The following is a 15,301-nucleotide window of genomic DNA, read 5'->3' on the forward strand; positions in this document are numbered from 1 at the left end:
CCATTTGTACACGAAGAAACAAAAACAAAAAACAGAAGCTGACAAGAGCCCCCTGGCCCACTGGAAAACACAACGACCCATCAGAAGCATGATTCTCTGGAGGCTTTCTAGTACAGAATGAAGACAGAATGGGAAGATCAAAGACTTCTGTAAGCTTTACCTGTTCTCTGCTGGTCCCTACGAGAATTAGGAAAATATATCAGTCAGGATCCAACCAGGAGACAGAAATCATACCTTAATAACTAAGGATATATACATGGTATTAACTACAGTACTGAAAGGGTACAAGAGAATTCGAGGTTAATCATAAAGTAGCAATGGCAGAAAGCAATAACCACCCTATGGCTAAGAGAATAAAGCAGAAAAGGCAGAATGATTAAAACTCAGAAGCTTGGAGGAAGGGGCTACGCAGGGGTCAAACAGGCATCTGAGAATGGAGAAGTGTTTGGCGGGTGCTAGTTTCTCTAAGCTTGGGGGTGGTATGTGTATGAGTGCGCGTGCGTGCGTGTGTGTGTGTGTGTGTGTGTGTGTGAGAGAGAGAGAGAGAGAGAGAGAGAGAAAGAGAGAGGAGAGAGAGAGGAGAGAGAGACAGAGACAGAGACAGAGACAGACAGAGACAGAGGAAGACAGAAGGAAGAAAGCCGGGAGAGAGAGAGAGAACGCGCACGCGCGCGCAGCGCTAGTTCTGTGAGGGTCGGGACAACTACAAACTGCAATACGTGCTGCTGGTGGAGTAAGAGTGTTGCCAGGGTGACACTAAAAGAAAAACAGTCAAGAAACCCAAAGAAGTAGGTTTGGAGCTAAGTGACAGTCGGTAAGCAACCAGCTTTTATTGCCACGTCACCAGCCTTTATTGCCAAGTTTGAAGTTAGAAGAGGTGAGTTCAAGTCTTGTCATTTAGTCTGTTTCCTCTTATTTATAAAGTGAAGCTGACTGGAATATCCATGCCATAGATTTGTTTGCAGACTGAATGAGACTTTGAAAGCAGATAGCATACTGGGAAAGCACTATTCAAGCAAAAGATGTTTATATACTCTTGTGAAATAATCCTGTCTGTCACAAACTAGCAAATTTAGGAAGATAACCCTTCTGAACCTCAGTGTTTTCATCAGCAAGACAGAAAAGTTACGACTTCTGCTTGTGGGAATATAACTAGATAAAACTTATGAAAAAAGCTTCACAAATGGGAGGTAATGAGCCAATGAAAGGGATTTAGAGATTGATTCCTTTCTTTCCTCATAGCATGGGCTTTGGAGTAGAACAGACCTTCGAATTCTAGCTCCATCTTTCAACAGGAATTTTTTTTTGAACATTAATTTTCTGTTTCCTAATCTGTAAATGGAAATAATATCTACTCTTTGATTTGTGAGGGTTAAATCATTAACTACTAAGCACAAAGACTGATACAATATAGGTTTTAAACAGATGTTAGAGCCTCTCTCCAAGGAGCCAAAATAACAAATGAAAGGAAGTGGGTTGGCATGAAAAGTGCCGGTTGTCGTCCTCAGGGAGGACAGTTCTGAGGACAGTTCTCTTGCCTGACGGTTCTCTCTACAGGCCTTGGTAATGCTTCCCTGCAGGCTTCCATCTTCTTCTACCTGTAAGACAGCTAATTAAGCTGATATTGTTGTATCTGTTGTTTACAGCTGGCATCTGTTCTGATGGATCAGTGCTTGTGCCAAATAAGCTGTTAAATGTATATATTTTTAAATTTTTAAAAATATGTTTAATGTTTGTTTTTGAGAGAGAGAGTGAGCACGTGAGAGACTGGGGGAGGGGCAGAGAGAGAGGGAGACACGGAATTTGAAGCATGCTCCAGGCTCAGAGCTGTTAGCACAGAGCCTGACGCCAGACTCGAATTCAGGAGCAGTGAGATGACCTGAGCTGAAGTCAGATGCTCAACCAACTGAGCCACCCAGGTGCCCCAGTTGTTAAATATTTTGAATAGCACCACTGCTTACATGTACTAATGTAACAGCCTCTGAAAGGACTCCTACCTATAGCCTCTCTCTCTCACTTTGTTGCTGTCAGTATTTAAAAACACTTTTTATTAAAGTATAATATGCATACTTAAAAAAGTACATATTATCTCAAAAGATTAATATTAAAAGTAGAACTACCATATAACCCAGCAATTATATTTCTGGGTATTTATCCAAAGGGAAAGAAATCAGTAACTCAAGATATATGCTCTCCATGTTCATTGGCATTATTTACGGAAGTGTCCATCAATGGATGGATAGATAAAGAAAATGTGGCATGTATACACACACACACTCACACAGACACACAATGGAGTTATGTTCAGCCATGAAAAAGAAGGAAATTTTGTCATTTGCAACTACATAGATGGATCTTGGGGGCATTTCGTTAAGTGCAATAAGCCAGACAAAGACAAATATTATACTATTTTACTTATATGTAGAATCTAAAAACACAAACAAAACTGAACAAAACAAAACTGAACTCATAGATACAGAGAACAGATTGATGGTTGCCACAGGTGGACCTGGGCAAAATAGAGGGGAACAAAAGGTACAAACTTCCAGTTATAAAATAGCTAAGTCCTGGGATGTAATGTACAGCATGGTGACTATAGTTAATAATACTTTTGGTATATTTGAAAGTTGTTAAAAGAGTAGATCCTAAAAATTTTTATCACAAACAAATGTGTAACTATGTATTTTTTTAAATGCTTATTTATTTTTGAGAGAGAGAGTGCAAGTGAGGGAGGGACTGAGAGAGAGGGGGACAGATGATACAAAGCAGGCTCTGCATGGACAGCAGCATGCCCAATGTGTGGCTCAAACTCACAAACCCTCAAGACTATGACCTGAGTGGAAGTCATAGTCACTCAACCGAGTCATCCAGGCACCCTGTAACTATGTGTTGTGATGGATGTTAACTAGAATTGTTATGTTGACCGTTTTATAATATATACAAATATTGAATCATCATGTTATACATCTGCAAGTAAAATGTTATATGCCAATTATAATTCAGTTTTTTAAAAGTACATATTTTAAGTATACATCTCAATGAACTTTCACACACTGAACAAACCCATTTTCAGAACCTAGATCAAGAGACAAGACATTCCCAGAAACCCCTTCTTGCGTCCTTCCCATCATTTTTCTCCTTTCTCTCAACCTAGGGAAATACTATCATGATTCCCAATAGTGGGCCTTAAGTGAAATCATGAAGTATATACTCTTTTATATCTGGCTTCTTTCAAAACTCAACATTATGTTTGTGAAATTCACTCATATTACTCTGTGTAGTTGTGGACCATTCACTTTCAGTGCTATTGATATTCTGCTGTTGATAAACATTTAGTAGAAAAGCAATTCTTGTGGTCAGATAACAAACTATGATTTTAATCCTTTTAAATTTATTTGGACTAGCTTTATGGCTCAGCATATAGTCTACCTTGATAAACACACCATACACTTTTTTTTAAAATCTAAATTTTAGTCAACAGTGTAATATTGATTTCAGGAGTAGAATTCAGTAATTCATCAATTACATTCAACACCCAATGCTCATCACAAGTGCCTTCTTTTACACCCATCACCCATCTAGCCCATCTCCCACCCACCTCCTTCCACCAACCCTCAGTTTGTTGTCTATTGTTATGAGTCTCTTGTAGTTTCTTTTCCTCTCTCTTCTCAACACCCCCTTCCCATACTTTCATCTGTTTCATTTCTTAAATTCCATATATGAGTGAAATAATATGGTATTTGTCATTCTCTGATTGACTTATTTTGCTTAGCATAATACATTCTAGCTCTAACCACATCATTGTAAATGGCAAGATTTCATTCTTTTTGATGGATGAGTAATATTCCATTGTATATACATACTACATCTTATCTATTTATTGACTATTGTTGATAATGCTGCTATAAAAATTGGGGTACATGTACTCCTTTGAATCTATTTTTGTATCCTTTGGGAAAATACTAGTGCAATTGCTAGATCTTAGGGTAGTTCTATTTTTAACTTTTTGAGGACCTCCGTACTGTTCTCAAGAGTGGTTGCACCAGTTTGCATCCCACCAACAGTACAAGAACATACCATACACTCTTTATAAAGTATATTCTGAAATGTTAGCTACAGGGCTTTATGAATATCATGTTAAGTCCAGGTAGTTGATAGTTTTGTGGAATCTTCTGTCTTTACTGGTATATTGTCTTGTTATGCTTTAGAGAACAGTGTTAAAATCCAAAACTATGGTTGTGGAATTGTGTATTTTTTGCTTTCATTGTCAACTTTTTTCATGTATTTTGAAGAACTGTTATAAGAAAAATGCACGTATATAATTATTATGACTTTCAATCCTAATAATTTTTTTATCATCTGAAATCCCCAAATATCCCTCTTTATCTCCAGTAATTATCTTGAAGGGTATTTTATCTAATATTAAGATAGCCACTCCAGTTTTGTTAAACTTACTGTTCACATGTTATATCTTTACGATCAATTTACTTTCAATGTATCTGTGTCTTTATGTTTCAAGTACATCCCTTGGGGGCACTTGGATAGCTCAACTGGTTAAGCCACTGACTCTTGATTCTAACTCAAGTCATGAGATGAAGCCCCGTATCTGGCTCTGCATTGACAGGATGGAGCCTGCTTGGCATTCTCTCTCCGTCTCTCTCTGCTTCTCTAAATAAAATAATAAATAGATAGATAGGTAGATAGATAGATAGATAGATATTAAATAATAAAGTACATCCCTGTAGACAGCATCTGTGTCTTTATATTCAAAATGCACCACTTAGAGACAAAATGTAGTTGGGCCTTGATTTTCATCCTTTCTCGCAATCCCTGCCTTTAACTGGAGTATTCAGTCAATGAACATTTAATGTAATTGTTGGTATAGTTGGACTTAGATCACCATTTCACCACTTGTTTTCTGTTTCTTTCCTCGGTTAACTCTTTTTCCATCTTCTTGTTGAACCATTCTTGTTTGGTTGCTTTCAAGATGTTCTCATCTTTGGTTTTCAGCAGTTTGATTATGTTGTGCCTAAATGTGTTTTTTATTAAAATTTAGGTGAAATTCACACAACATAAAATTGACAATTTTAAAGTGAACAATTTTAGTGGCATTTAGCACATTAACAAAGTATTACAATGTACCACTACCTCTATCTGGTTCCAAACATTTCATCAACCCCAAAGGAAGCCTTTGCTCATTATTAAAGTTGCTCTCTGTTCTCCACTCTCCTTTCCCTCTTGTAACTGTCAATGTGCAAGGCACCTCTTGAACATGCCTAATATTATGGATATGTCATACAAATGGAATTGTATAATATATACCTTTTCTGGACTGACTTCTTTCTTTTTTTTTTTTTTAAAAAATTTTTTTTTTTTTTTTTTATTTCTAGGAGAGAGAGAGAATGAGACAGCGTGAGCAGGGGAGGGTCAGAGAGAGAGGGAGTCACAGACTGAAACAGGCTCCAGGCTCTGAGCTGGCAGTCAGCACAGAGCCCGACGCGGGGCTCGAACCCACGAACCGCAAGATCATGACCTAAGCGAAAGTCGGACGCTTAACCGACTAAGCCACCCAGGCGCCCCTGGACTGACTTCTTTCACTTAGTGCAATGTTTTCAAGTTTCATCCATGTTGTAGCTTGTATGAGTAGTCCCTATCATGGCTAAATAGTATTACACTGTATGTATCTACAACAGTTTGATGATCCATTCATCCTCTGATGGACATTTGGGTTGCTTTCATCTTGCAGCTATTGTGAATAATGCTGCTATGGACATGTGCACACGTGTTTATTTTGGTATGTTTTCAATTATTTGGGGGCATATTCCTAGAGATAGAATTCCTGCGTCATTTGGTAGTTTTGTATAATTTTCTGAGGAATTGTCAAGTTGTTTTCCACAGAGGCAGAGCCATTTTACATTCACACCAGCAAATGTATACCAAGTCCAATTTCTCCATATCCTTGTCCATATCTTGTTTTACAAGTTTTGGATTACAGTTATACTAGTGAATGTGAAGTGGTATCTCATCATGAGTTTGATTGAAATTCCCCTAATGACAAATGATGTTGAGCATCTTTTTTAGGTGCTTGTTGACCATGTGTATATCTTTTTTGGAGAAGTGTCTATTCAAGTCAGTAGCCCATTTTTAAATTGGGTTTTAATTGGGTTATTTTGTTGCTGAGTTGAAAGAGTCCCTTATATATTCCGAATACTAGATCCTTATCAGATATGTTTTACAATTAATTACTCCCATTCTGTAGGGTGTCTTTCCATTCTGGATAATGTCCTTTGATACATAAAAGTTTTTCATTTTCAGGAACTCCAATGATCTATATTCTTGCTTTTTGTTGCTTGTGTTTTTGGTGTCATAGCTAAAAATCCATTGCCAAAATCCAAGATCACTAAGACTTCCCTATGTTTTAAGAGTTTTTATAATTTTATCTCTTGTATTTAAGTTGTTGATTTGTTTTGAGTTAATTTTTATATATGGTGTGAGGTAAAGGATCCACTATGATTCTTTTGCATGTGGGGGATTTGTAGTTATTATAGCACCATTTTATGAAGATTATTTTTCTTCTTGGCATGATCTGAGCATTCTTGTTAAAAACTAACTGTCCATAATATATTTATTTATTTCTGGACTCTCAGTTCTATTCCATTGGTCTGTATGTAGAACCTATGCCAGTCTCATACTACTTTCCACTTAGTTAACATACAATGTACTATTAGTTTCAGATGTACAATATAGCGATTTAACACCTCCATACATCAGCCAGTGTTCATTACAGGTGCACTCCTTAATCCCCATCACATATTTAACCCATCCCCCTACTGCCTACCTTCTGGTAACCATCAATTTGTTCTCTGTATTTAAGAATTTGTTTCTTGGTTTGCCTTTCTCTCTCTCTTTCCCCCCTTTATTTGTTTTGTTTCTTAAATTCCACATATAAGTGAAGTCAGTTTCTCTGACTGACTTATTTCACTTACCATAATATTCTCTGGCTCCATCCATGTCATTGCAAATGGCAAGATTTTATTCTTTTTATGGCTGAGTAATATTCCATTGTATTACATGTATCACATCTTCTTTATCTAGTCAACAGTCAATGAAAGTTTGGGCTATTTCCATAATTTTCCTATTGTTGATAGTGTTGCTGTCAACATTGGGGTACATGTATCCTTGTGAATTAGTATTTTTGTATTCTTTGGGTAAATAACTAATAGTGCAATTGCTGGATCATAAGCTAGTTCTATGTTTAATTTTTTGAGGAACCGCCATACTGTTTTCCAAAGTGGCTGCACCAGTTTGCATTCCCACAAAGAGTGCACAAAGGTTCCCCTTTATCCACATCCCTGTTGTTTCTTGTGTTGTTGATTTTAGCAATTCTGACAGGTATGAGGGGATATCTCATTGTAGTTTTGATTTACATTTCCCTAATGATCAGTGATGTTGAGCATCTTTTCATGTGTCTGTTTGTCATTTGTGTGTCTTCTTTGGAGAAATATCTGTTCTTGTCTTCTGCCCATTTTCAAAATGAATTATTCATTTTTAGGGTGTTGAATTTTCTAAGTTCTTTATATATTTTGAATACTAACTCTTTACTAGATATGTTATTTGTAGATATCTTCTCCATATTCCATATGTTGCCTTTTAGTTTTGCTGATTGTTTCCTTCAGTGTGCAAAAGCTTTTTATTTTGATGAGGTCCCAATAGTTTATTTTTGCTTTTCTTTTTCTGGCCTTAGGAGACATATCTAGAAAGAAGTTGGTACAGCTGATGTCAAAGAACTTATTGCCTGTGTTCTCTTGTAGGATTTTTATGGTTTCAGGTCTCACATTTAGATCTTTATTTAATTTTAAATTTATTTTCATGTATGGTGTAAGAAAGTGGTCCAGTTTCATTCTTTGGTGTGTTGCTGTCCAGTTTTCCCAGCACCGTTTGTAAAAGAGACATTCTTTTTCCTATTGGGTATTCCTTCCTGCTTTGTCAAAGATAAATTGACTATATAATTGTGGGTTCATTTCTGGGTTTTCTATTCTGTTCTTTTGATCTATGTATCTATTTTTGAGTCAGTACCATATTGTTTTGATTACTACAGCTATGTAATATATCTTAAAGTCTGGAATTGTAATACCCCCAGCTTTATTTTTTTCAAGATTGCTTTGGTTGTTTGGAGTCTTTTGTGATTCCATACAAATTTTAGGATTATTTTGAAAAAGGAGCAAAGTTGAAGGACTCCTACAAACTGATTTTAAGCTTTATGAAAGGCTATGATAGTAAAGAAAGTGTAGTATTGTCAAAAGAGCGGACATAGACCAGTAGAACACAAAACAGTCTAGAAATAGACCTATGCATATATGGTCGATTGATCTTTGACAAATATGCAAATGTAATTCAACAGAGAAGATGGTATTTTCAACAGATGATGCTGGAACAACTAGATGGCCACTAGCCAAAAACCAAAAGAAACTGCAACAATAAAAAAACTTTGATCCAAACGACATACCATATAAAAAAATCAACTCAAAATGAATCACAGATCTAAATGTAAAAACTAAAACTATAAAACTGCTAGACAGAAACATAGAAGAAAATCTTTGTAACCTTGGCAAAGATTTCTTAGATATAATGCCAAAATCACAATCCTCAAAAAATTAATAAATTGCACTTCATCAAAATTAGAAACCTCTACTCTTCAAAAGTGTTGTTAAAAGAATGAAAAGAAAAGCTACAGACTGGAAGAAAATATTTGCTGAATACATAAAAAGTAACTGTCAAAAGTCAACACTGAGCAGTTAACTCAATAAAAAGTGGCATACAAGTTTGAAAAGAGCCCAAATGTCCATCAACTGATGAATGGATAAAGAAGATATGGGACGTATATACAATGGAATATTACTCAGCCACAGAAAAGAAAGAAATCTTGCCATTTGCAATAACATACATGGATCTAAAGAGTATTATGCTAAGTGAAGTAAGTCTAAGAAAGGCAAAAAACCGTACGATTTCACTCATATGTGGAATTTAAGAAACAAAACAGATGACCATAGGGGAAAAAAGAGGCAAACCAGGAAACAGACTCTGAACTATAGAGAATAAACTAAGGGTTACTGGAGGGGAGATGGGTGGGGGATGTGTTAAATGGGTGATGGGTTAAGGAAGGTACTTGTAATGATAAGCCACTAAATTCTACACCTGAAATTAATATTACTCTCTAAGTTAACTAGCTGGAATTTAAATAATAAGTTGAAAAAAAGAAATAAAGAAAAATTGGCATAAAGTTTGAACACTTTACGAAGAATGTGTATGAATGGCAAATAAACACAAGAAAATATACTCAGATCATTAGTCATGAGAAAAATGCAAATTAAATGACAATGAGATCTTTGTATTAGAATAACCAAAATTAAAATATGATAATACCAAGAGCTACACCTGCAACTCTGATACACTGATGGTAGGAATGCAAAAGGGCAAAAGGAATGAAAATGGTTTCATAATTTCTATAAAGTTATATGTATATTTACCATACAACCCATCAATCACACTCCAACTACACTTTCATTTTGAGTAAAATGAAAACTTATATTCAATAAAAAACTGAGTAAAATATATAGAGTGGTTTTATCCATTATTGCCAACAAGTGGAATCATTCTAAACATCACTTATTTAGTGGTAGATAAATTATGACATCCATATAATGGAATACTTATCATTAATAAAAAGGAACAAACTGTTGACACATCAGTAAACAATAAACCTCTAATGTATTATGCTAAATGAAAGCCAAACCCGAAATACTATATGTTGTGACTTATATGTAGTATACCTATGCATAAACATGTATTTCTAATTATGTGCTTACAATGTATATTATAAAACCTCATATACATATGTAGGTATGTATTTGTACATCTATATACGCATGCCCATTCCCAAAAGCAATGAGCAAAACTAGTATCAAGACCTCCAGATCTTGGTTTCTTTCTTTTTTGAGAGAGAGAAAGCAAAAGCATGTGCAAGCAGGGAAGGGAGGGTCAGAGTGAGAGGGAGAGAGAATCACAAGCAGGCTCCAAGCCCAGTGCAGAGCTTGATGCAGGGCTCTGTCCCCCAACCATGAAATCACGATCTGAGCCAAAATCAAGAGTCAGATGCTCAACTGACTGAGCCCCCCCAGGTGCCCCCAAACCTTGGTTTCTGAATCCCATTCTTCATTAAAAGGAACCAGATTCCTTTATTTATGACTATAAATAATATATTTATATTTATAGTCATTTGTAATTTATTATAAATTATTAAATTTGTTATAATAAATTATTATAAATTATTATTATTTATTAATACTAACTTATAAATACTATATAGTACTTATACTATGAATAATATAACTATAAATGTATAAATAAAGGCAAACTTTAGGTCAGTTCCTCTCTAAATGATTACAAATTCTTCTCAGTTACCACAATTTTACTTTTTTTATGTTCAGTTTATACTGATTAAGGTGATGTTGAAAACATTACATTTAGGGAAGTAGAGTTTATCCTATTCCTTGACGGTGGACTAGACTTAGTTTAGTTTGGAACTCAGTTCCAGAAAAAATAGAGTATGGACAAGTTAAAAATGAAAACATTCTTTGGAGAAACTTGGAAAGACACTAATTTAGCTGTGGGATAAAGCTTAACTTCGCTAAGGGTATCATATGGGTATGATACCTTTCTGGTATTCACCTCTGTGATATTGTTTCCAAAAACCCCATAACCCAAGTCTTATAATGAGAAAATATATCAGATAAACTCAAATTAAGAAAAATTCTACAAAATACCTAGTCAGTTCTATTTAAAACTGTCAAGATCGTGAAAACAAGGAAAGGCTGAGAAACTGTCCCAGACCAGAGGAGATTAAGAAGACATAACTATATGCAATGTGTTATCCTAGAATGGATTCTGGAACAGAAAAAGGACACTGATAGAAAAACTAATGAAATCTAAAATTGTCTGAAGTTTAATAGTAATGTGCCAATGTTAGTTTCCTAGTTTTGACAAAAGTAATATGATAATGTGAGATGATGACATTAGAAGAAACTAAATCTGAAGAATATAGAAGAATTCAGTCTCTGCAACTTGCTATAAATCTGAAATTATTCTAAACAATCTAATTATTCTTTAAAAGTTACTATCATGCTTACTCTGTAAAAGCCTTTCCTGTACTATAAGAGGACAGCCTCTTAACTCATTTTTCCATCCTCTGAGAGAAAGGAACCACAACTCTGTTTCTATACATCCTCCTTTTCGCTCCTTGCAAGTGGACTTCAGTAAGAATTTGCATCTGCCAGCACTTTAAGGGTCCTCTGGTACTTTGCCAGCGAGACACAGTAAATGCTCCATAAGTAGTTGTTACTTATCTTCATATTTTTCGTTATAATTCAATTATAATTTTTTTCTACTAGGAAATAATCTGACAGATCTGCCTAGTGGTATCCACAACCTTTTTTCACTGAAGGAGATAAATTTTGATGATAACCCTTTGCTGAGACCTCCAATAGAAATCTGTAGAGGAAAACAACTCTATACAATTACACACTATCTACAGAGGGCAGATCAAAGAGATGGTAGGTGATGAGTGAGTGACTGACTAGCTTACATGGCATTTTCTAGTATTATCTATAAATTAAAAGATAGTTTGCTTTCATTAGAGGTTTTCAATCTGGCAGAGGAATGAAAAATTTTATCATCTTCCCCTTTCTGAATGTTAGGGATTTATATTATTTAATCTGTGTCCATACAAACTAAACCATTGAAAACAGGCAAACTCAAGTGGAGGATTGGGCTGCTTTCCACCTGTTGGCCTCAATGCCTTTAACAGGTTTTTCATTATGGTTGTGGCCAGACTTAGATATTCCACACAAAAATGTATTCACTGGTTCTGATCTATAGTTGTTCTAAAACTCTTATCTGGCCTTGAAGAAAGTCCTTAGATCTTTCCATTAAACCCAATCAGGTTTTGGCCCACTATAATCACCTGTCTGCAGTCTGTGGGTAGTCTTCATTTTTTGTTCTTAAGCATTCCTTTGGTTGTCCCTGATTATTTCACACAGCAGGTCCATTTTCTTTAAGTGTCTTTCCACTGGACCAGATAGAGACTGGTTTCTCCAAGCCTCTGAGATGGAAGTTTCACTGTCCATTTTTTTTCCTTGGGGCTAGGTTCCCATCAACTAAGCTTTTTCCTAGGATTCTGACTTTGCTTCTCATTGTCAGTCCTTAGACTGGATCCAGATATTGGTACTCCAATTCAATGCAGTACTTAAGAAGTATTAAATCAATTTAATAAGTACTGATCCAGATGTGGGGAAAGGGAATATACAAAACTCTCCACCCAAATCATTCTATTATATTCCCTGTCTGTGTAATCAGAAGCTTACATCAGCATAATCTCATAGTTTAGTGATATGGTCACTAAAAATGTACAGTCCTTTTTAAGCCACAATATGCATTCATATGCATGGCTATCAGTCACAAGTTTTTGCAAGACTTGGGCCTCACTGACGGAAGGAACCTCAGAGATAAAAGTTACAGTAGCTGTTTTCTCTAACATGCTAAGCAAGTTGGTTCTGCTAATTATTACCATAAAAAGGAATATTTTTGGTAACTATTTCTATAAAATAAAGTTTTTAGAAGTGTCCAAGGATCCATAAAGTATTCCTGTTAGGAATACAGTACTTTAGAGAAGGGCTGTAAAGTTACACAATTGAACTTCCCTGCTAAAATTCTGTCACTCAAGTTCCCAAGGAAGAGGGATTCATATTATTCTAGCCTCAATGGGGAAAGTGCAATGGGAAACGGCAACAGATCAAAGTCAGCAAAAATGAGAGAACCCTAGTCACTTATCTCCTTTCTATGTTCAATAGGACTTCATACTGCAGACACTCAGGGACAGTGGAGAGGAAGTTGTCATGAGAGACGTATTTATTCCCCAGTTAACAAAGAACATGGGGTTCCTTCCTTATAATTTTGCTTAGGATAGTGGGCTTTCATTTATATTATTAGCATACAGTGTAGCATGAGGGACTGAGATGATTACAATGGGGTACGAGATTGCTAGTTCTTTTTTATTTTTTAATTTTTTAAATGTTTTATTTATTTCTGAGAGACAGAGAGAGAGAGAGAGAGAGAGACAGCGTGAGCAGGGGAGGGTCAGAGAGAGAGTCACAGACTCTGAAACAGGCTCCAGGCTCTGAGCTGGCAGTCAGCACAAAGCCCGTCGCGGGGCCCGAACCCACGAACCGCGAGATCATGACCCGAGCGAAAAGTCGGATGCTTAACCGACTAAGCCACCCGGGCACCCCGCGAGATTGCTAGTTCTTGAAACTTCCCAAAGTACCTTAGTCAACGGAATAAATCTAGTCCAAGTTAGTTAGAAGCTTAAAAAAACAAAACGAAACAAAACAAAAAAATCTAAAAACTCTTCTACTTATATCTAAGCTAGCATTCATTAAATAAGTGATTTGAATATAAAATATACATATACACACTATATTTATATAGTAGATATGAATTTGGTTTCTCATGATGGTACATAAAGCCAATTAAAAAGCCAGAATCAAAGGAAAGAGTTAAATTCATTTCAAACTGTGAAAGAATTAAAGAAAGGATTTAAAAATCACTTTGAGGTTGCTTATAATATACTTTTATATGGCCATTTTATGTTATAGGTTATTCAGATTTTAGAAAAGATAGAACAAATGATCCACATTTCAGTTTGTAAATGAGATCTGCATCTTCCTTTTCAATTCTACTTGACATAGACATTTGATAGGAGCACAGAAGTAAGGAACACATATTTAATATTAACCCAAAATAGAGTATGTCTTTCAAAAGAGATGGCTTACATTTTCTTTTATGTTCAAATGTAGAGAAAATCCTAGAGAAGATTTTCAACATAGTTGCCAAAAACATCACTGAAACAAATTTTAAGGTTTTGTGTCAAAAACTAAACCTGGCAATCTCAGAAACAGACATGTCTACAAAGAGGTATGTGAATGACTACATGGGGCATAAATTTATTCTCATGTTGATTTATATCATACTGATATTTTAAGGTTTTGAAACAGTCATATTAACATGAATTCTGATTTGTTGTAAAAGACTCTGATTTTAGTTTACTATATATTTGAGAATTAGGCGAGTAGAGCAGTTAAGGGTAAGAGCTCTCAAGGCAAACTGCTTGGCTTTAAATCATAACTAATTTTGTGGCCTTAGTTTCTCCACTGGGTAAAATAGATATACTTAACTAAGAGAGTTGTCATGAGATTAAATTATAAAGCATGTAGTACTATAGCAGTAATATACTGCCTGAGAATAAAAAGCCCCCACAATTATTGTTTTGAAATCTTTAATAAATTTCTCTTAGAACTGAATGTTAATTGACTGATGAGTTGATTTTCTACCAGGAAATAAGATTTGGCATGGAGCTTACATTCATTCACTATTTGCCAAGCTCTGTGCTAAATTTTATATGAACTTTCTTCAGTTAATTTAATCCTCACTTCAATCTGGTAAATTGGTTTGAAAACATAGGGGAGCATTTAAGTTACATTTAAGTAACTTAAAACAATCTTCTCAATTGGTAATTAAAATAATATTATCTTTAAATTTTTCAGCACTGTTTCATTAAGTGAGAGAGTCCACCAAGCACTTAATAGGTGGAAAACGGACAGTAACAACTTGTCACTAACTACAGCTGCTTTAAGAGACCAACTAACTCGGACACTAATGATGATAGGAGCTTATGAAATTATGGACAAGATAACAGCTTTAAAACTTTTTACATGTGCAATTAAATTCTGAACAGTGTACACATAATAAAAACTGAAAATTTATGGTGTACTTACATAATTGAAACTGGATATAAGAGAATTGCATGTCATGTTTCTTTTCATGCATTTTTAAAAGATAATGACAATTTATGGCTATCACTTTAATCACTGTGATAATAAAATATCACACACACTGGTTTGTGTATTTGTTATGTTGCCCTGGAACTATGGTAATAATAAAAAAATTATGTTTATTTTGAGAAAGAGAGAGAGAGATCGCTTCTTGGCTTTTTGGCTAAGATCAAGTGGAGAAAGAGAGAGAGAGCAGGGGAGGGGCAGAGAGACAGGGAGAGAGAGTATCCCAAGCAGGGCTTGATCCCATGAACTGTGAGATCATGATCTGAGCTGAAATCAAGTGTTGGATGCTTAACCGACTGAGCCACCCACGTGCCTCAGTAATGATTTTTACAAAGAAATAATTCTATTTA

At 35.4% G+C, this 15,301-nt stretch overlaps 1 protein-coding gene across 1 annotated transcript in view; it reads left to right on the forward strand.

Moving 5' to 3' along the window:
* LRRD1 (leucine rich repeats and death domain containing 1) overlaps positions 1-14,912 on the forward strand; it is a 31,603-nt gene extending 16,691 nt beyond the window's left edge. The window contains exons 5-7 of the mRNA XM_039222891.1: positions 11,448-11,609; positions 13,911-14,028; positions 14,658-14,912. Of these exons, the coding sequence (XP_039078822.1) occupies positions 11,448-11,609; positions 13,911-14,028; positions 14,658-14,844 (467 nt within the window). The 3' untranslated portion in view covers positions 14,845-14,912. The remainder of the gene's footprint in view (positions 1-11,447; positions 11,610-13,910; positions 14,029-14,657) is intronic.
* Positions 14,913-15,301: the final 389 nt, after the last annotated feature.

The sequence above is a fragment of the Hyaena hyaena genome, unplaced genomic scaffold (assembly GCF_003009895.1).
Source record: "Hyaena hyaena isolate Hyena2069 unplaced genomic scaffold, ASM300989v1 scaffold_1210, whole genome shotgun sequence".
In the NCBI taxonomy this organism is placed as follows: domain Eukaryota; kingdom Metazoa; phylum Chordata; class Mammalia; order Carnivora; family Hyaenidae; genus Hyaena; species Hyaena hyaena.